This window comes from Nycticebus coucang, chromosome 16 (assembly GCF_027406575.1).
Source record: "Nycticebus coucang isolate mNycCou1 chromosome 16, mNycCou1.pri, whole genome shotgun sequence".
NCBI lineage: Eukaryota > Metazoa > Chordata > Mammalia > Primates > Lorisidae > Nycticebus > Nycticebus coucang.
Genome location: NC_069795.1, coordinates 71,638,872 through 71,661,453, shown reverse-complemented (window position 1 = coordinate 71,661,453; position 22,582 = coordinate 71,638,872). Strand labels below are relative to the sequence as shown.

The 22,582-nt window shown below is 40.8% G+C and overlaps 2 protein-coding genes across 9 annotated transcripts in view; one reads left to right on the top strand and one right to left on the bottom strand.

Moving 5' to 3' along the window:
• Nucleotides 1-8,151, bottom strand: part of FAM162A (family with sequence similarity 162 member A) — a 38,767-nt gene extending 30,616 nt beyond the window's left edge. Inside the window, exon 1 of one of the 2 annotated variants that reach the window (XM_053565324.1) lies at nt 7,999-8,151. In XM_053565324.1, the coding sequence (XP_053421299.1) occupies nt 7,999-8,029 (31 nt within the window). In that variant the 5' untranslated portion in view covers nt 8,030-8,151. The remainder of the gene's footprint in view (nt 1-7,998) is intronic. The other variant, XM_053565322.1, reaches the window with a different exon arrangement.
• A 493-nt stretch (nt 8,152-8,644) lies between these two features.
• MIX23 (mitochondrial matrix import factor 23) overlaps nt 8,645-22,582 on the top strand; it is a 29,661-nt gene continuing 15,723 nt past the window's right edge. The window contains exons 1-3 of one of the 7 annotated variants that reach the window (XM_053565331.1): nt 8,980-9,037; nt 9,209-9,325; nt 18,543-18,673. Coding sequence is in view for 4 of the 7 variants with exons in the window: in XM_053565325.1 (XP_053421300.1) it covers nt 9,275-9,325 (51 nt within the window). In the remaining 3 variants the exon portion in view is untranslated. Of the gene's footprint in view, nt 8,741-8,979; nt 9,038-9,208; nt 9,326-14,921; nt 15,002-18,542; nt 18,674-22,582 lie in introns of those variants that run through there. The other 6 variants (XM_053565330.1, XM_053565325.1, XM_053565327.1 and 3 more) reach the window with 6 other exon arrangements.

The window sequence follows — 22,582 nt, the reverse complement described above, 5'->3', positions numbered from 1 at the left end:
AACACTGCATTTTGTAATTTAATGATACTGTATGTCAAATATTTATAACTGCTCAGTAGACCTAGCAGAAAAAAGAATAATTAAGTTATGGTAATCATGTTGTTTAGGGAAGTTGAACCTCTCATTCCCACTTGGAGCTCACTTAGAATAGAGAACCACTGATTTAATTAGAAGCAAAGCTTGGACTCAGCACCTGTGGCTCAAGTAGCTAAGACACCAGCCACATACACCTGAGCTGGCAGGTTTGAATCCAGCCCAGGCCGCAAAACAACAATGACGGATGCAAGCAAAAAATAGTGGGCATTGTGGTGGGTGCCTATAGTCCCAGCTACTTGGGAGGCAGAGGCAGGAGAATCGCTTGACCCCAGAGTTGAATGTTGCTGTGAGCTGTGATGCCACAGCTCTCTACCCAGGGTGACAGCTTGAGGCTCTGTCTCAAAAAAAAAAAAAAAAGAAAGAAGCAAAGCTAGGTTGCCTTAAAAGCTGACCACAACAAACAAAAGGGTGAACCTGAAACATTAACTCGCTCTGGGGCTTTCCATGACCAGACCTGAATGGCTTGAAATCTCCTGTTTGCAGCTATTCTAATTCTGATAGGGATGGATTTTTCCTGGCTTCAAATTCTGATATGTCCTTTTCTTGTAACTGACATTGACACCTCAATCTGCCTGCCAGGCTACGAACATGCTCAAGCCTAACTCTACCATGTGAATGAGGTCCATGCTATCGTTCTGGGACTCAGAAACTAAGCGACAATACTGGCCTAACTTACTCCAGCTCTGGGTGTTGTGGCTATCAGGCCTACCCCATAGTTAAGGGTCCTTTTCTCTGTCACACCCAAACACTTGAGCAGGGTGTTTGAGGAAAATAAGTCTGAGCACAGAAAGTAAGACCAGGCTCTGGTATGGGCAGATGTGGGGTTGTCGGGTACACAGAAGGAGTGGAAAGAAATGGGCATGAATGGGGGCGGCGCCTGTGGCTCAGTGGGTAGGGTGCAGGTCCCATACACCAAGGGTGGCAGTTTCGAACCCAGCCCTGGCCAAACTGCAACAAAAAATAGCCGGGCGTTATGGCGGGTGCCTGTAGTCCCAGCTACTCGGGAGGCTGAGGCAAGAGAATCACCTAAGCCTAGGAGGTGGAGGTTGCTGTGAGCTGTGACGCCACAGCACTCTACCAAAGGTGACAAAGTGAGACTCTATCTCTTAAAAAAAAATAAAGAAAGAAATGGGCATGAAAACCTCTTGCTAGCTGGTATCACAACACTGCAGCTCAAGTGGACTGGGCAAAGGAAATAAGATAGCTATGGTAATGGAGAAGATCTGACAGATGTGAGAAAAACTGGAGCAAACAGGCAAGATAGATTGACACTGAGTTTTTGTGGGCTGGCTAGACCCCTAATCACCACTTATAACATTGTTTCTATGAGAAAAAAAATCTTTCAGAGTTCAAAAAACAGATTTATAAACAAACTTTTGGAACTTAACCAGTTTTCATGTCTTGGGAGGAGACTTTATGTTAAAACATCTTGTAATTCTATGTATCTGGTGATTAAACCACAGTGAGAAGGGGCCACTCCTTGATGATCTTTTTTCCTCCCATCAAAATTCCAGCCTACTCTAAACAGTGGCTAGCTGAAACTTTCTAGGCCTTAGTTGTTACCTAAGGGCACTGTGACAGCAACAGATTCCCTGTCTCCTGCTTTCTCACCCTTCCCTGCAGGCTCAGAAGAACACCCATCTCCTTCAGTCTGAACTAGTCAGCCTTTGCATCTATAATCCCTCTCCTGAAGGATGCTACACCAAACTTAGCACAAGCTCTAGTTTCTGATTTTCTACTGTCTATTTTCCTGCCAACTATTATATCACCCATCTTTAAAAACAAAACCAAAAAACCTTAAATTAATACTTACCCATTACAGAAAATGTGACAGGCAGTAATGAAGAAAAATAAAAGCACTCATAATTAGGGATAACAACTTTTATTTATTTGAGAACTTTTTCTATGCTTAATACAACATACACATTTTTTATAATCAGATAATACTATATCTTCCTTATGTCACAAACACTTTGCAAGATAATTGTTGTTGTTGTTTTGGGGGGAGAGGAACATGGTCTTGCTCTGTCCCCTGAGCTAGACTGCAGAGATGCTTTATGGGGGCAAGACATGATTGCAAGAGGGACTTTACCTAACAATTGCAATCAGTGTAACCTGGCTTATTGTACCCTCAATGAATCCCCAACAATATAAAAAAAAAAAAATAGACTGCAGAGATGCAATGGTGTCACCATAGGTCACTGACTGCTGCAACCTCAAATTCCAGGGGCCAACTGTTCCTCCTCCCTCAGCCTCCTGTGTAACTAAGGCTACAGGTGCAGGCCACTACACTCAGCTAATTTTTTTTCCTATTTCTTTTTTAGAGATGGAAGTCTCACTATGTTGCCTAGGCTGGTCTTGAACTCCTGGGCTCAAGTGATCCTTCTGCTTCAGCCTTCCAAAGTGCTAGGATTATAAAGGTGTAAGGCCTGAATTTAATCATTCCCTACAACTGGATTTGCTTCCCATTTTTCACTGCTACTTTTTTTTTGAAGATAGAGTCTCAGGCCATCATAGCTCATAACAACCTCAAAATCTTGGGCTTAACAGATCCTCTTGCCTCAGCCTCCCGACTAGCTGGGACTACACGTCCCCACCACAATCCCCGGCCAGTTTTCTATTTTTTTAGTAAAGATGGGGGTCTCGCTCCTGCTCAGGCAGGTCTGGAACTCCTGTGCTCAGGTGATTCATCAGCCTCTACCTCCTAGAGTGTTAGGATTATAGGCATGAGCCACTTCACTCAGCCTTTTGTTTGTTTGTTCTGAGACAGTCTCACTCTGTCACCCTGGGTAGAGTGCCACAGTGTCATGCGCATAGCAAACTCCCTGGCTTAAGCGATCCTCTTGTCTCAGCCTCCCGAGTAGCTAGGACTACAAGTGCCCACCACAATGCCTGGCTAGTTTTTCTATTTTTAGTACAGATGCGGGTCTCACTCCTGCTCAGGCTGGTCTCAAACTCTTGAGCTCAAGCAATCCACCCCACCTCAGCCTCCCAGAGTGCTCGGATTACTGGTGTCAGCCACCACGCTCAATCATTAATACATTTTTTAGATCCCCATCATTAGACCCTTTGACTCTACTCTTCTATCTTTGTGACCATTTGACTCTATGATCTCATCTTTCCACAAGGACTCAATCCCTGCCTACATTATACCACTACATTCTCTCACTTCATTCCCAATCTCTATGATATGTCTTAACTTCTTTGCCATTACACTATGTCAGGCCTCCAAGGTTCAGTCCTTGCCGTTATTCTGTCCTAGTCTCTGGAAAGACTCCTCCAAACCAATTGTTCCCATATCTTTATCTCCATAATCTTACCCTTCCTTTGTCCTTAGTACTTATCTGAGAAGTCCCATCATTACCTATAACTCAGTGCCACCTTTAACTCAATAATGCACCATATTCTCTGCCAAACTAACACAAATCTTTGATGGTATTTCTGAATATTTTCCCAACTTTTTTTTTTTTTAGATAGAGTCTGACTATGTCGCCCTTAGTACAGTGCCATGGCCTGACAGCTCATAGCAACCTCAAACTCTTGGGCTTAAGTGATTCTCTTGCCTCAGCCTCCCAAGTAGCTGGGACTACAGGCACCTGCCACAACGCCTGGCTATTTTTTGTTGCAGTTGTCATTGCTGTTCAGCTGCCCTGGGCTGGGTTCAAACCTGCCAGCCTGGGTGTATGTGGCCAGCACCCTACCTACTGAGGTACGGGACCCGCCTATTTTCCCAACTTTCTTAATTCTGACACTGGAGCAACAATTCTGCAGTCCTCAACACTCAAATCTTGTCTTTAAGACCATCCTTACTCAGTATCTCAAAACTCATACTAATAATTTCTTCAAGACACTTCTTAGATATATTTCTTTCTCATTGCCATCATTACCTTACACATCGATTACTACAACATCTTCATAGGCAGCAGCAATTCAACTTGTATGCAGTTGCCTTGTTAATTTTCCAGAAATGTTTCTTTTATTTCTGCTTAAATGCTTTTTCTTTTTTGTCCAAATTCATCTGGTTCCAACTCCTCAAAAGACCACACCTTTTCTTCTATCACCTCCTGATCAAAATGCAATGTAATCTTTCCTACCTGAACTTTTCCTCAGATTCATCACTGCTACCTGTGCTCATATTATTCTCACACCAACCTTTAGTTTCAACCTCCAACCTGATATCCTAACCTAAAGGCCAGTTGTGTCCTAGGCCTTGGGAGGGGGCTAATGAACAGAAACCTTGGTTTGTAATGCTTACCAATAAACTTCACTATAGCAGATTTCAAAATACCAATGGAACTTCATCAACTGCAAAACTGGCAAGAAATGTGCATAAAGCCTGTAGGAACTGGCTCTGGGACACCACAGCAGCACCTATGACATGTTCCATAATCTAGAACTTTATATATACTACTTTGCATAGGTTCTCTAGATGTATTATATCTGTTTGTTTGCTCACTGCAATAAACTGCCCTATAAAGTGGGACAGTCCATTATTTTAGAGCTTTCACAGAGTCAAGAGCACCCACTGTGCGCTCAATAAACAGGCAAGACCTGGAGAAGGGTGATAAGCAAAGTGAAAGATGGTGATAAGCAAAGTGAAAGATGGAGATAATTAAAATGGCCATGGTCTATTTAGGGTCAGTTAGCAAGAACCAAACAAAAAGGATAATGAAGGAGCAGAATGAGGTGGAAATAAAATTAGAATGAGAGCCAGGGGATACTGATTACATCCCAGTTTTCTATCTGTGTGATCCTTAGCAAGTCAAAGTTTCCCCATCTGTAAAAACTAGGGGACTTGATTACCTAATTTCTATGCTATCTCTAAACTCTAATGTGGGTTAAACTAACAGTAGTCCATAGTCTATTGCATTAGTTAAAATAATGATAATAAATTCATTTTAAAATCTGATCAATCCACACGAGTTTGGGGGAGCAAAACTTTTCTGAAAACATGAAGAACTCTTCTTGTAAGAGCATTCCATTCCTTTGATCTAATAATTAACCCATGTAAAGCTACAATATCCTGAAAGTTTTATCGATACCTCTTTTATTCTACTTTCAAGAGAAAAGAGGCATGAAAACTCACCTAATATTTGCAAGCATGTTCTGAAATATTTCCTAGTGTCCCACATCCAGAAAATAGGTATTGCCTGTCTACTATGAGCTTTATGTTGATAAGTGGTGAGGATTTAGTTAAAAAAAAAAAAAAATCCAGTCTCTTTACCCTCATGAAAGCCACAGCAGTGAGGGTCAGTGGCTATTTAATTCCTCATCCATATCAGTGCTTTCTAACTTTAGCAGCATGAACTGCTCTGACTAGAAAATATAAACTATTCACCCTCTCAGGAACAGGTATATAATCACAAAAATTTGAGTATAATTTAAGAGGTTCACAGGACCTCTCAAATGTGAAGTTATCCAACTATCACAAGTTAACAATGCTGACCTGTTACCTACAAAATAATAAACAAATCCAAGCTTATAAAAGCCTATATTATGTTTGCTAAGGGAGTATAGGAAAGATTTCCAACAGAAACTAAAAGTAAAGGTCTATCATTTAAAGGATTAAGTTTTAATTATACAATATTTCATTCATCAAGAGTATCCTATTCCGGCTCGGGGCCTGTGGCTCAAGTGGTTAAGGCACCAGCCACATATACCTGAGCTGGCAGGTTCAAATCCAGCCTGGGCCCGCCAAACAACAATGATGGTGGCAACCAAAAAATAGCCAGGCATTGTGGCGGGAGCCTGTGGTCCCAGCTACTTGGGAGGTGGAGGCAGGAGAATTGCTTGAGCCCTGGAGTTGGAGGTTTCTGTGAGCTGTGATGCCACAGCACTCTACCCAGGGTGACAGCTTAAGGCTCTCAAAAAAAAAAAAAAAAAAAAAAAAAAGAGTATCCTATTCCAAATAATATTCTGGATAAGGAAGGTATGTATGCCAAGGTTATATTTATATTTGATCTATTGATGTAATTCCATTGGTTGAAGGTACTTATTAAATCAGTCTTTCTTGAAAAACCATTTGCACAAGAATGTTTACTTCCATTTCACAAATAAATTTACCTTTAATGACTCTTCAATTTCACGTTGATGAAACCTAATTAGTCATAACAAATTCACACACCCACATATCCTGAATAAGCAATTTGAACAATAGAAATAAGCATGAATTCCAAAACTAGAGGGCACTAACTCTTCTAGCTCTAACATTTTCTGGCAAAGTGATCCTGGGTAAGTCACTTAACTCTCTGACTTGTGTTTCTTCATTTAAAAAGTGGAGATGGATTAAGACTTACCTGAGAGAGCTACTGTGAGAAATCAATCAAATAAAGATGTATATCAAAGTGTTTAGCTATAAGATGGCCAAAAGTAGGTGAAAGACACAGCAGACTGTCTGGGAGTTGCTCATAAAACATCAGATATTCACAGATCATTTGGAGAAACTTGCTTATACAACACCCTTAACAGCTTTGTCTTAAAATGTTTCTGTTTAAAGTGAAATAAATTGTTCTTAAATTGCTCAAGGAGTTACTTTAGTTACCTAATAGTGAAGTTCTTAAACATGAGAAAATAAATTACTTACAACACAGTGTTAGTTGCACATGTCAAAGTCTCTTCAACACAGTCTATTTTAACTTTTTTAGAGCAATGATTCTTTCACTTGCCTTATTGAAAAGCTTTACAACAGTTAACAGCATTTTAGGTGAATTAGGTCAATGAAACTGACAAAACCAGTGAACTCAAATAGTATTAAAGTTTTTCTTTTTCAATGAAGCAGGTATTTGTTTTCAAAGGAACAAATAATACTGTCTCAGTTTGAGGCATGTTTTTCCAGTCCATTCTTCATTGGAACACATAAGCCATGTAAGGGATAACTTTTTTTTGTTATCTGTCAAGCTTGTGAAACTATCTAACATCCAGTATTTTTTTTTGCATTATTTCATTTACATTTACAGTGTATATGTACATTATTTTAAAACCAAGCTTGGGGCTATTCTTTTAAAGTTGAATTAAACAACTTTTAATTCAAGTTCATTACACCTTATCAAATCTCATGAAGTCGACCACACCTTATGAAATCTTAAAAGTGACTGAAAGAGTGCATTACCTTGGTATCTACAAAAAAGTCAAGATGCAAAAGAAAAATTCTTTCTGAAGAATGAACAAAAAAAAAAAAGAAAAGAAAAAAGTCAAATGACAGCATTCTGATTTCTCAACTCCTGTTATGACAAGGCTCTACTAGTTTCCCCAAGAAGGTAAATTAAGCTCTCATTACCTGACTTCAAAATACCTAACACATAAATGTCTACTACAAACTGCAGATCCTGCAATTACATAACACTTTCCTCCAAGAAATTCAAAGCACTTAGTTGCAGAACTGTTTAAGAGTAAAGTATCCCCCGTTTTAAGAAAACAGTTACCATTATACTGTAAAACCGTAAATCCCTTGACTAATTAGACATTTAATAGGTGGAAAAATCTAGACTGGAGGATTTTTGACACCAGGGGTAAATTCTTGAGATGAGGGTGAAAGGAGCAGATTCAAGGAGAGCAACGGACCGGGGAGGTTAGGGTGGAAGTGGGCAGTAGGGAGTTCTAGGAATAGAAGGTGCATTCAAGACTGAGCTCAGGAGAGGCTGGGGAAAGGGATGGAGGGAAGGGAGAGAGCAAAGACCCGTTAAGGCGGTGGGACGTGAGTAGATGGAGAACCAGGTACAAGGGTAACTCCAGATCAGGCTCCGGTGTCTGCGTTACTGCCCTAAGAGGGTAGGATTCCTAGCAAGTTGAGAGGAGTAAGCTGTGGAACCGAGCAATTCCCGGGCCTGGCAAGGTCGCAGGATTCCCCCAGCCCCAGCGGTCAGACAGGCTCCCTTCCCTCCCTCAGCCGGTCCCACGTCTCACCCGCCAGGCGTAGGCCGCGGAGGCTCCCCATTGCCACCTACTCAGCCGACCAGCACAGAAGGGCACTAGCCCGCGGGGGCGTAGATATGCGCAATGTCACCAAGCGCTGGCGTAGAAAAGACACTGTACAGCGAGCTGGGGGCGGAGCGAGCACAGCGCGTGGGCGGGCCTGCGTTACGTGCAGGGCGTGCGGGACGTGCGAGCCCCGCAGAGGACGCGGGCAGTGGGCCAGCGTAGGACCTTACGCGCTGCGCGGGAGTTGAGCTGAGGGGATATCCATGTGCCGCGTGGGGGGTCCGTGGATTACCTGTTAAAAGTAGAAAAGTTGTAGAACTTTTGTGAACTATGAGCTTCCGAAATACACTAGATCAGCCAGTATTTCACTATACTGCTCCTCCAGCGCTTTCCATGAATATTCCTTTATAAAAAACACCTAACCGGTCTCGTAGTGCCCAGCGGACCTATCTCTTGTTAGCTTCTGGAGTGTCCCTCTGGCTAATTAGAGAAAATGTGTATATTTCCCATTTTGTTTTCTAGTGTATATTTCTAAAAACTATTTACACCGGTAAACACCTTCGTCCATACTCATCACGCTGCCAGAAATGTCTCTTTCCCCCGAATTCCTTAATTATTTATTATTTAGACAAGAATCGCACTCTGTCACCCTCAGTAGCTCACAGCAACCTCAAACTCGGCTGAAGCGATCCTCCTGCCTCAGCCTCCGGAGTAGCTGGGACTACAGGTACCCACCACAACGCCCAGCTATTTTCAGAGACGGGGTCTCACTCTTGGCTCAGGCTGGTCTGAACTCCTGAGCTCAAGCAATGCACTGGCTTTGACCTCCCAGAGCGCTAGGACTACAGGCGTGAGCCGCTGCCTGGCCAGCGGCCCCAAATTCTCAATGAGCAAAGACCTCCAACTCAACTGTTGGAGATGGGGGGTGGGTAGACACTGGAGTAAAAGGGATTAGGAAAGCCTCACTCTCTAGATTTCCTCCTGGAACGCCGGGTTTGTGTGACCAGAAAATTACTTCTTTATTGTAAGAAGATAGGATTGGCATAAACGATCCCTTCAAGTTCTTTGATTCATGCACGTGGGCTAGTTCCAGAGTGAAAACCAGAATGACAGGCTTCGATGTGGGTGGAGACCACGAAGAAGTTAAGCATTGCCCTCGGCTTTCTTGAGAGTCCCCGTCGTTTTTTTTTGTCAGGCGGCGCTGCAGACACCTTTGCTCCACGGTGATTGGCCTGCAGCGGGGTCCGCGCGTTTGTCCAATATGGCGGCGCCCAGTGGCGGTGTGAACTGCGAGGAGTTCGCCGAGTTCCAGGTGAAGGGGTTTTCCTCACGTGGCAGGCGTGTCCCTGTTTTTGTTCCCAGACCCTATTCCCTTCTCCGGGAGGCAGTATGGACCAGTTGTGGGGAAAGCGGCCAGTTTAAGGCTCTATTTTTAAGCCATTGGAGGTCATGGGGGGCGCGGGTTTGGCCGTAGAGGGAGGCTACTGTGTGGGGGGAAGGTAAACGGGGGGGGGAGGGGGGAGGGGGTTTCCATAATTCTCTTTGCGCCGCGCAGGCTTGAGTGGGAAACTCTAGGTAGTATCGAGCTCTGGTTCCGAGGGTAGGGATTGAAACGATCTTGCAAGCCCTTAGATCTCAGTTCTCAGCCTCTGCCATTCCTTTCCTACTTTTAAGTTGAGCTTTTGTGGGAGAGAGAAAAGTCAAAGAGAGCTTATTTACTTGTTAAAGCAATCAGTTGATACAATTCATTATTTTAGTGGAAGAGAACGTTCGGAAGCTTGGAGGGAGAATTACTTCTAGTACCTGTTTCTGTCTAATTACAGAACTGAATTAAAATATCATGACCTTAAAAATGTGTTGCGTTTTTAGCTAACCAAAGATATTGAAAAATAGTTTCATGTGTGATTTACCTATCTTTAGTAAGCTTTGTGCTTTAAACAGTGTAGGTAGTGACAGACTGAATTATTTGATAAGTAGCTATGAACTAAAATAAAATCTTAAGTCTGCCTCCTCAGCGACTGACTGGACCCCCCTCTTGGCCAAGAGAATCCCTAAAACTGAGTTGCTAGTCAAGAGAAAGGAGATCAGACAAGCCTTATCAAGCCCCCTCCACTTCTTAGAGATGTCTTTCTGGGTTCACCAACAGGCCTAAGGCTATGCCAGATCTTGTAGATCCTCAATATAAGTAATAAATCACTTGAGTCTAATTAACAGGACCTTTATCTTAAGCTTTCCTTTTCACAGACTCTTGGTCTTTTAGAGCCTAACTCTTTCAGCCAATTGCTAGCTAGAGAATCCATAAACCCACCTATAACCTGTAAGTTCTTGCCTTCCAGATGTCCCACCTATTTGAGCCAAACCAATGTATGTTTTCCACATACTGATTTGTGATCTCACTTGTAATCCCTGTCTCCCTAAAATGTATAAAACCAAACTATAACCCCACCACCTCTAGTCCATGTGCTCAGGGCTTCTTGAGTATGGCTCTAGGTCATGGTCCTCAAATTTGGCTCAGAATAAACCTTATTATTTTACAGGGTATGGTTTCTTTTCTGTCAACATACCATTTGGCCAAAGAGTTTATGAGGTGTCTTTCTACCATTGTTTGCATCCTCTTCACCCCTTCGATTGCTCTTCAGAACGGACTAGATCAGAACAATAGCAGCCTACCTCATATGCTATCATAGTGCTCAATACATACAAAACTTGTAAAAATTGTTAATAGGATAGAAAAAGACTGTTGGATTCACCACTTTATATGGAATTATTTAAGATTAACCCACCCATTTGTGGCCTTGGCCTTGTCGCATTAGTACTGTGAGTTCGTATGAGCAGTGGTAGTCTTAAAGTCAATGGGAAAGAGTGTTGATTAGGGAATTAGATGTTCTGGGTTTAGAACTGCATCCACCATCAAACAGCTGGTGACCTTGGCCAGGCGAGGTGGCTCATGCCTGTAATCCCAGCACTCTAGGAGGCCGAGGCGGATGGATTGCCTATGGGTTCGAGACCAGCCTGAGCCAGAGTGAGACCTCGTCTTGCAAAATAGCCAGGTGTTGTTGCTGGTGCCTATAGTCCCAGCTATTTGGGAGGCTAAGGCAAGAGAATCACTTGAGCCCAAGAGTTTGGGGTTGCTCTGAGCTGTGATGCCAAGACACTTTACCCAGTGCAACAAAGTGAGACTCTGTCTCTAAAAGAAAAAAAAAAAAACTTGTTTTGTTGAGTAATCACTTAACCTCTTTGGAAATTGACTTGAATCTGTAAAAAAAAAAGGGGGGGGTTGTGTTAAGTAATATCTAAAGCTGTTTCCATCTCTGTAGTTATTTGAATCTCTAAAACCAAATGTCAAAGGATCTCTTTGAGCTGTTAAGATTTTTTTCTTTTGGAAAGCTTGCCTACCCATTCCATTCACAGAGATAAAATATATCAAAGGATCATAAAATGAGTCTTAGTCAGAAGATCTGGTTTTATAGAGCTGGCCATCAGGCAGTGTTTAACCTTCTTGTAAATAAGTCTATTACCTTAGACACACAAAAACATAAATGAAGGTGCTATGAAAATGTAAAATTTTACTGTAACATTTAGGTTTAGATGAGTTTGGTAAAATTATAAAACATGATTAATCGGCATTCTCAAATTATTAATCATAATTTATATTTTTTCTTTTTCCTTTTTTTTTTTTTGTGAGACAGTCTCACTTTGTTACCCTTGGTAGAGTGTTGTGGCTTCATAGCTCACAGCAACCTTCAACTCTTAGGCTCAAGCCATTCTCTTGCCTCAGCCACCCAAGTAGCTGGGACTACAGGTGCCCGGTACAACACCCGGCTCTCCCTCCTGCTCAGGCTGGTCTTGAATCTGTGAGCTCAGGGCAATCCACCGACCTCAGCCTCCCAGAATGCTAGGATTACAAGAGTGAGCCACCACGCCCCCGGCCATAGTTTATATATTTTCAAAGCTACTAAACTGTTACATTTTGTAAATAAGTATCCTAAATGTGGAAAGCACTACACTAAATACTGTGAAAGAGAAACAAAAAGTCACTTTTTCAGGTGGCACCTGTGGCTCAGTGAGTAGGGCGCTGGCCCCATATACCAAGGATGGCGGGTTCAAGCCCGGCCTCGGCCAAACTGCAACCAAAAAATAGCTGGCCATTGTGGTGGGTGTCTGTTGTCCCAGCTGCTTGGGAGGCTGAGACAAGAGAATGGCATAAGCCCAAAAGCTGGAGGTTGCTGTAAGCCGTGTGACGTCATGGCACTCCACCGAGTGCAGTAAAGTGAGACTCTGTCTCTACCCAAAAAAAAAAAAAAAAAGTCACTTTTTCTTTTTGCTTTAAAGATTAAGTGTACCTTTTTCAGAATTTTATTTAAAAAATGTGCAGACACTAAAGAAAACATGAAGAATTTTGTGGTAAGCACTCATGTACCCACCATCTGGATTCTCTAATTAATGATTTTTGTTTTGTTTTGTTTTGCAGTTTTGGCTGAGACTGGGCTTAAACCCACCACCCCTGGAGGGTTTAAACCCGCTGGCACCCTACTCCTTGAGCCACAGGTGCCACCCTAATCAATGTTATATTTACTCTATCACATATACATCTATGCATCTCTTGATTCATAAGCCCACCTTTTTATTTTTTATTTTGGATGCATTTCAGAGTAAGTTCCAAACATCAGTGCCTTCAGGATTGGTTTCTGGTAAAGCCTTTCTTCTTGGGTTTTAAATGGCTGCCTTCTAGGAAAGGGATCTCTGGTATCTCTTCCTCTTTTTATGGGGACACTATTTCTACCAAATTAGGGCCCCACCCTTGCGACTTCATGTAACCTTTATTACATTCCTGAAGATCCCATCCCCAGATACAATCATGTGAGGAATTAAGACTTCAACATGAATTTCAAGGGGACACAATTCACTCTGGAATAGTAGCTATCAGGCACTTAGGGAGATCCAGTGGATAGGGTGTAAAACAAGAAACTTAATCCAAGTAAGGATGTGAAACCTAGAGACAACATTGAAAAAATGTATAAAATGCTATAAGAATTTAGAGAGAAATAAAGAGATGGTAATTAAGTTGGACCTTAGGTGGACAGGGACCAAGGGACTTGTAAGCAGAGGCAATTGTATATTAGGCAAAACCCAGCATTACTGGAAAAGAGTTTCCACAGGGGCATGTTGGGATTATGCAAAAATTTAGAAGAAGATTGTGGAAGGCCTTGAATGCTTAGTGTGAAATTAGGGAGTCATTTTTGAGCAGACTGAGTGAGATTATCAGAGAGGTACTTTAGTAAGATTCATTGTTGCTGCCATTGGCTTTGTTCAAGCACTATCATGTTTTATTTTGAGACAGAGTCTTACTCTGTCACCCTCAGTAGAGGCAACACAGCTCACAGCAACCTCAAACTCTTGGGCTCAAGTCATCCTCTTGCCTCAACTTCCCAGGTAGCTGGAACTTCAGGTGCCCTCCACAACACCTAGCTAGTTTTTCTGTTTTAGTAGAGGAGTCTCGCTCTTGCTCAGGCTGGTCTGGAATTCTTGAGCTCAGGCAATCCACCTATCTTGGCTTCCAAGAGTGCTAGGATTATAGGTGTGAGTTACTGCACCCAGCCAAGCTCTGTCATTTTTACAACAGATCCCCCTGTCTTAAGCACTCATTTCTATAATATATTCCCCCTTAATACTGTGGCATATGCTATTATCTTCTGAATTTTAGAATCCAAACCATGCTTCTAACGGTTAGACTCATATGATTAATTCTAAACTACTTGATGTGGCATATGAGACATTTTAAAATTAGATCACAAAGTGCCTCTCCCCCTCTGGTATCCTTTAACACTGCCCTTATACCAGGTGCATGTCTCTTCCCACTCACTCACCACCTCCTCCAGCATGTATCTGGACTCTACTGTCCAGCCACATAGGGCTGCTGGCTTTTTTCCTGAATACATCATGCACTTTTCTCATTTCTGTGCTTTTAAAAACTGATTGCCACTCTGAAAACCCTTCCTCCTGACTCTGAGACCTAGTTCATATATCACCTGGACAAAATCAGCTAGGTATTCCTTCCCAGAATGTTTCTATTAGGAATATTTATTTATACATAACTGATTTCTAGCCATATGGTAATTAGGTACAGATTAAATAAATTATTTTCTAGCATCAACCTTTGTTCCTTTCACTCTTCTTGTCCCTGGGGGTGTTGGGTGTCAGAAGACTCTGGCAGTAGCAGATAAGTTTGTGTTTCTGACTTGGGAGAAGCAATGTGAGTATTGCTGTAAAAATAGGTTTGACAACTAGGTCTACCTAAAGGTATCGTCATGCTAATGGCTACCCTCACACAGAGGGAAAAGAGAGAAAAGATTAAGGGACTTGTAGATAATTCTTCAGACTACAGTGCCATGGTGTCGTGGCACGTAGCAACCTCATTTTGGTCATATAAAAGTACTTTTCCCCTCCCCACCTTCATATACACTAAAATAAACAGAATTTTCCTGAGGATTAATTTTTAGGAATAAGCTATAGTATAATTGTAGGGGCAATAGAACATTTTCTCTTCTCCCCACTAGTGAATATGGGCACTGCTTCAGTATCTAAGTTGGCTTCCAAGGGGATGAGATTTCCCCCACAATTAGAAGACTTAAAATGAAATTCCAACAAAAGTGCCTGAATAATCTCAAGTGTCAGTCTAAAATTAGAGATTAATGATAAATCAAATTTCTTTGAGGAGGATAAAAGATAGGACAAGCTAGGGACACTACAAAATTTGTAGAGTTATCTTTTACTGTGATTTGATATTTAGAGGCTGAGGGTTCTAGGGCCTACACAAAATGTAGCCTTTAGAGAACCACTTACCTGTGTATTTCTTTCTTATCTCTGTGGGCATGATTTGCAGTTTATTGCATATTATGTCTGTTCAGGGGTGTCGTCTGTATATTTTCTTGGTGAATTTGTGAGCGAGAAAGTGGGAGGAGAGTGTGCCATCAGATCTAGGTATCAGGTAGGTGATAAATAATGCCTTATGAATGATCCACTTGATTCAATAGCAGCATTTTTGTGCCTGTGTTCACCTTCATTTGCTCTCAGTGAGTGCCACCTGACCTTTTGCCTAGAAGAACCTCTGGGAGTTGCCTAAAGAGCTTTGATAATTTTTTTCCTGTAAAGAAATGTGAGCTTAATGAAGTTCACATTCCTTCTGCTTTTCCAGTTTTAATAGAAATCCCTTCTTGCATCTTACCTCCTTTATTTCCCTTTTTAGCTTTTTTGGAATCTTTTCTGTGACATTAAGAATAGCTTACTGTTTTCTGCAGTCTCTGAACAAATACATTATCAGTTTAGAGATTATCGTTGTATTTTCTAGAATATAACACTGTCCAATAGGACTTTCTGTAATGGTGGAAATATTCCATATTTGTGTTGTCTTCATGTGGTAGCCATTAGCAACATGAAGCTCTTGAACTCTTGAAATGTGGCTAGTGCAACTGAGGACGTAAATTTCAAATTGTGTTTAATTTTTTTTTTTGGAGGCAGAGTCTTGCTCAATTGCCCTGGGCTTGAGTGCTGTAGCATCATAGCTCACAGCAACCTCAAACTCTTGAATTCACGCCATCGTCTTGCCTCCTGAGTAGTTGGGACTATAGGCACCCACACAGCACCTGGCTAGTTCTTCTATTTTTAGTAGAGACAGGGTCTCATTCTTGCTTAGGCTGGTCATTTAATTTTAATTAATTTTTTCATTTATTTTGAGATACAGTCTCTGTCACTCTGAGTAGAGTGCCATGGTGTCATAGCACGTAGCAACCTCAAACTCTTGGACTCAAAGGATCTTTTTGTCTCAGCCTCCTGAGTAGCTGGGACTACTGGCACCTTCCGCAGCACCTGGCTAGTTTTTCTATTTTTAGTAGAGATGGGGGTCTTGATTTTTTTGCTCTGGCTAGTTTGAAACTCCTGAGCTCAGGCAGTCCACTTGCCTCAGCCTCCCAGAGTGCCTTTGTGCCCGGCCTAATGTTAATTTAAATAACTCACATGGCTAGGGTCTGCCATGTTGAAAGCTAAGCTCTAGATCATACACTGATAATTCTGTAATACACAGAGAAAAACTGGTATGTAGTCACGTGCATACCTAATGACATTTTGGACCACAAATATGACAGTAGTCCTATAACATTAACACCGTATTTTTACTATAGCTTTTATATGCTTACATACATAAATAGCAGATACTTACTATTGTGTTGCAATTGCCTATGGTCTTTAGTACAGTGACATGATGTACAGGTTTGTAGTCTGGGAGTAATATCCTATACCATATAATCTGGCTACGTAGTAAGGTTTATGTAAGTACACTATGATGTTCACAAAATGACAGCATTTCTCAGAATGTGTCCCCATCATTAAGTGACATATTACTATATTTGGTAATCTACGTTTATTGGTTCCATTGATAAGACTGTAAAATTGATGGATTCATTTACCTATTTAATGCAGATATATTTCCATTGCTGTATAAGGAATTTAATAGTTTGTCCAAATTGTTTTATTGGAGAAGACTTTGGCTATAGTGATTAATGTTCAAACTCAAAACTGTGGTCAAAGTTCAGAGTTGATATAAACCCTAGGAAATGTCAAACTGCATAATCTTTCACCTGGATTATTGTACCAATCTCTCAACTGATCTCTTTACATTACTCCTATTCCTCTCATTCTGTTTTCCACACCATAATTTTAACTTCAGCAATCATTTCAGAACACAGATCAACTCATGTAACCCCACCACACTCAAGACATTTCACTGGCCATGGAGAATTCTATAACATGACCTGTAGTAGAGGGCCTCATCTCAACACCATGTTTTCTCTTACTGCCTGTACTTAAGCCACCTGAACTTTTTAGTCCGTTAAACACTGTCTAAATAGCTCACTACAAGGTCACCCATGATTTCTATTTTCCTAAGTCTAAAAGATAACTTTCTGTACATATAATTCTCGACTTAGTTATCATTCAACACAATTGACCATTTCCTTAAAAAAAAACATTCTTCCTCTGATTTCTATGACATTACAGATTTTTTTCTGTACTTCTAGATCCTAGAATTGCTGCTTCTTTTTTTTTTTTTTGCAGTTTTTGGCCTGGGCTGGGTTTGAACCCGCCACCTCTGACATATGGGGCCGGCACCCTACTCCTTTGAGCCACAGGTGCCGTCCTAGAATTGCTTCTTGATCATAGGCGCTCTCCACTTCCCAGTCTCCCTCAGTGATCTTTTCTAGGTTCATGGCTTTAAAGAACATCATTTCATTAATACATCAATACATCTCTAGCCCTAATCAGTGTCGCTGGTATATTCAACTTTTCCTCCACTTTTCCACTCTGATATGTAACAGGTCTCTCAAACTTAAAAAGTCTGAACGGAACTTAAAAAAAAAAACAAAAACTTTGTTCTACAAAATCTCAAACATAAACAAAAGGAGAAATGTTGCCATGTATACTGTGAACCCATCCCTCAACTCCAGCAATCAATTCATGACCTCTCTTATTTTATCTATGTATTGCTACCACTTGCCCCCCCCCCAGGTTATATTGAGGTACATTCTAGATAGTCTTCTTTTCAGTAAATATTTCAATCTTTATCTCCTAAAGATTACAAAATTTTCAGATAATACCAATATCACATAAAAATTAACAGTAAGCCTTAGTATCATCAAATATCCTGTGAATCAAAACAGAACTTTTGATCTTCCCACATCTTCCTTCCCCAGTCTTTTCCCCACCTGCATCAACTAATGGCACTACCATGTATTTAGTTGCATAGGCCTGAAACCTCAAAGTTATCCCTTTCTTTAATCCCCCACCACTAATTCATCAGCAAGTCCTATTAGCTCTATCTTCAAAATATATCCTAAATCTGATTCTGAACTTTATCAAAGCATCTTTATCTTTTGACTAGATCATCTCAGTAATCTCCTAAATGGTCACTCTGTTCCCATTCTCCTCCTATAATCCATTCTCCACACACCAGCCACTGTTGTCTTTTGAAAAAGTAATGTTCTTGTCTAAAACGCTATTGCCTGTAGAACAGAATCTTTAATCATTTCCATCATCTAGACCAGGGGTAGAGAAGTTTTTCATGTTGGAAGGCTGCATTACTTTAGCTATAATCAAATAAGGCCACATTCAAGAAACTGCAAGTAGATATACTTTTAAAAATGTATGTTATTTTGTAAAAATCTAACTAATATGTACTTCATAATTTCAGAAAATGAAAGATATTTTATTTTAAAGTTAACCTTTTAATGACTTTGTTGTGCCTGCTTTTTGTTGGAAAGCATTTGAATAATTGGTTGCAGCACAAAGGTCCGTATTTTCAGTTGATCCTCTAGATGAGTCATTTGTGACCTTAAGAATGTCTTTATATAGGTTAGTAGGAGAATGTAGATTCATAGCAGTATCAGTGGTCGAAAAGTAAGAAAGCACGTTTCAGGCATATTGCCGAAGGTGTGGGTATTCTACTGAATTTTTCTGTATTTCAACTGGATCTTTCTTAGCATCACATAATGACTTTAAAATGTCATCTGCTGAGAGCTCAATCGATTCCACTTATACAGCTAGTTCTTGGTGACACCAACTAAGTGAAGCTGAAATGGGCTATGGGAGTGTGATGTCATGATTCTCAAAGGTAGTGAACTTTTCATTTTATTCTCCAATTAATAGGACTGTAACAGCTGCTTATACTTCAGATGACTTGTGTATATCATCCTGTTCATCAGTGACCTCTTCAACTGGAGATAATGTTCTTCTAAAATTTCTTTTTGAAGTAGTGTTTTGAAAAGGGATAGCTTGCACCCTCAATGAATCCACAACAATAAAAAAATAATTATAGTATTAATACTAAAAAAAAGAAAAGAAAAGAAAAAGGATAGCTTGCAAAGAAATATGCAAGTTGTTTTGATTTGATGTATCACATAGAAATGCAACATTCCTTAGTCCCAGTTGCTCGGGAGGCTGAGGCAAGAGAATCGCGTAAGCCCAAGAGTTAGAGGTTGCTGTGAGCCGTGTGATGCCACGGCACTCTACCCGAGGGCGGTACAGTGAGACTCTGTCTCTACAAAAAAAAAAAAAAAAAAAGAAATGCAACATTCCTATAGACATCTTTCAATAATTCACATTGCTAATTCTTTTTTTTTTTTTTTCTTTTGCAGTTTTTTTTTTTTTTTTTTGGCCAGGGCCAGGTTTGAACCCACCACCTCCAGTATATGGGGCTGGCCCCCTACTCCTTTGAGCCATAGACGCCACCCACACATTGCTAATTCTTTTCTTCATAAAATTTAGCTGTTATCGTGATAGCCAACACACTTTAGATCAGTGGTTCTCAACCTTCCTAATGCTGTGGCCCTTAATACAGTTCCTGTGGGTTGCAACGCACAGGTTGAGAACCACTGCTTTATATGATAAAGCAAATCCGCACTGAACACCTCATCATTCAACTTTAGCATGTTAGAAAACTGACTATGCCATGTTGCATTTGAACAAATATAATTAACACTACTTGCAACTTGTTGCAGAGGGTCACTTAAAATAGGAGCTTTAGCACAGAGATTTTGCTGATGCAAGATACAATGAAAAGAAATGAGAGCATCCGGATCTGTTTATACTTTTTTTATCTGTGCAATAAACTCTTTATGTTTTCCTGGAATGGAAGGTGCCCTGTTTATATACACTGACTACATCTACTAAATTCAGTAAAACTTCATGACACTTATCTTAAAGGTTGAAGATAATCTATTCCCCATGTTCTGTTTGCAAGAGTGCTCAAAGCCAGTAACTCTTTTCTTTTTTTTTTTGAGACAGAGCCTCAAGCTGTTGCCCTGGGTAGAGTGCCGTGGCATCATAGCTCACAGCAACCTCAAACTCCTGGGCTCAAGCGAGTCTCCTGCCTCTGCCTCCCAAGTAGCTGGGACTACAAGCGCCTGCCATAACGCCCGGCTATTTTTTGGTTGCAGCCATCATTATTGTTTGGTGGGCCGGGGCTGGATTTGAACCCGCCAGCTCAGGTCTATGTGGCTGGCGCCTTAGCCGCTTGAGCCACAGGCACCGAGCCAAAGCCAGTAACTCTTGGTAGCAAAGGAGAGCTTCTGTTAAGACCCAAATAAAGTATTAATATAAAGTCTGTGCTGACTCAGTAGTCTCAGTCATTGATCCATAGAGATTGAACAATATATATTTACTTTTCAAGTATTACATGAAGTGGTTATATTAAGTTGAAAGCTATTGCACGCTGCTGATCAGTTAATGGATCTCCTTGAAAGAGGCAGTTGTTTGTACTTTGATATGTTATCTGAGGTCTAAGCATCCTACAACTTTGGCAGTATATTCTTTCACAATTTATGCACAATTTATGGCTTCCCTTTTCTCCCAAGTGTGTAACCTACTTTATAAGTTGCTTCAGTGGCATTATTTCTAGGTTTTATATCTGTTTGAAAAAAATAGGCTTTCAGTTCTTTTAAAACCTTTTATACCTCTCCCTCTAATTTAAAATGTGTGGCCCTTATGAGTATTCTAAAGCTGATGGGCATTGAATTTCTTTAATGTTATTGCAGTATGACAAAGCAAGCAAATCATCTTGTCTTTAGCAGAAATGAGATAATATTGCAATTCTCATTTAAAATCTGTTTAAAAATCTGTTTTCTGGCTGGGCACAGTGTCTCACACCGGCACTCTAGGAGACCGAGGTGGGGGGATTGTTTGAGCTCAGGAGTTCAAGACCAGCCTGAGCAAGAGTGAAACCCTGTCTCTACTAAAACTGGAAAAACTAGCTAGGCATTATGGCTGGTGCCTGTAGTCCCAGGTACTCAGGAGGCTGAGGCAAGAGGATCACTTGAACCGAGGAGTTTGAGGTTGCTATGAGTTATGGTGCCACGACACTACCCAGGGTGACGGAGTGGACTCTGTCTCAAAGAAAAAAAAATCTGTTCTTTCAGCAGTCTCTTTGTCTTCTTTGACATGATGGGCTGCTAAGCAGACAGAATTTTAAAATACTGTGGAATTGTGCAACTGTTCACAAACTCCACTTCAAACAGGAACAGTACAGTGTTATCAAAAGCTGATAACATACTGGTGTACTTGACCCCCATAAATTCTTGCCAACCAGTCTCATGTGGTAGTGGCACCAGTCATGTGGGGGAAGGTAGAACTAAATCACAAGCATAGCAGTGGTCAATTTAGTCTTCAATGGCTCACTAATGTACTTAATTGTGCCTGTCAATCTGGGAGGATTATTTCATTTAAACTTATTTTATTCTTTGGTATTTTAAATATGTTCATTTTAAAAATAAAAATATATATAAAAGATAAGCAAAAATGTATTAGTAAAAATAAAAGGATTGGTTCTGTAAATTTGGATTCAATGAAAAGGCTGCAAGTTCCCCATCCTTGGTCTATATTGTCCTCTGTATTCTGTTCTACTCTGACTTACCTCAGACTACTTACCTTCTTTTAATTCTTCAAACACCCTAAAGTTTGTTCTTGCCTCATAAGTTTTTATCTCTTCCCTCTTTTTTATAGAGGTGAGATCTCACTGTGTTGTTAAGGGCAGTTTTGAAACTCCTGGCTTCAAGCAATCTTTGACTTCCCAAAGTTCTGGGATTATAAGCATGACCCCTAGTTCCTGACCTTGTTTTTTTTTTGTTTGTTTGTTTTTATTGTATTTTTCAGAATCAAAATTATGTTGTTTATGGGAGTACTTGTTTATTGTTTACTTCCCTAATTTTGTTTTGTTTTATTTTTTTTTATTATTTATTATTTCTTTTGAGACAGAGTCTTAAGCTGTTGCCCTGGGTAGATTGCCATAGCATCACAGGTCACAGCAACCTCAAACTCTTGGGCGTAAGTGATTCTCTTGCCTCAGCCTCCCAAGTAGCTGGGACTACAGGCACCCACCACAGCACCTGGCTATTTTTTTTTGTTTTTGGTTGCAGTTGTCATTGTTGCTCAGCAGACCTGGGCCCGGTTCAAACCTGCCACCCTAGGTGTCTGTGGCTAGTGGCCTTGCCGACTGAGCTACAAGCACTGCCTATAATTTTGTTTTGAATGAAGAATGAGTTAATAGATGAATGAACTCTGTGGTATTCTTCTCTAACTGCTGCATTATTTAAAGAAGAAAGATTGCACAGAGCTTTCATAGCCAAGACAAACTTTATCCAATCCTTGGTTAATTTAGTTCTATTTAGACAGGGGAAAAGAAAGTTTTAGAAGATTTTAAAGGACTTATTTTTTTTCTTTTTTTGAGACAGAGTCTCAAGCTGTCACCCTGGTAGAGTGCTGTGACATCATAGCTCACAGCAACCTCCAACTCTTTGGCTCAAGTGATTCTATTGCCTCAGCCTCCCAAGTAGCTGGGACTGTATGTGCCAGCCGCAACACCTGGATATTTTTAGAGACGGGGTCTCACTTTGGCTCAGGCTGGTTCAGCCTCCCAAGTGCTGGGATTACAGGCATGTGCCACGGCGCCTGGCTAGGACTGTTTTTTTTTTTTTTTTTCTTAAGGCAAGTTGTAGGAGGTAAAGTTGGCAGGGTGGGTCCCTATCTT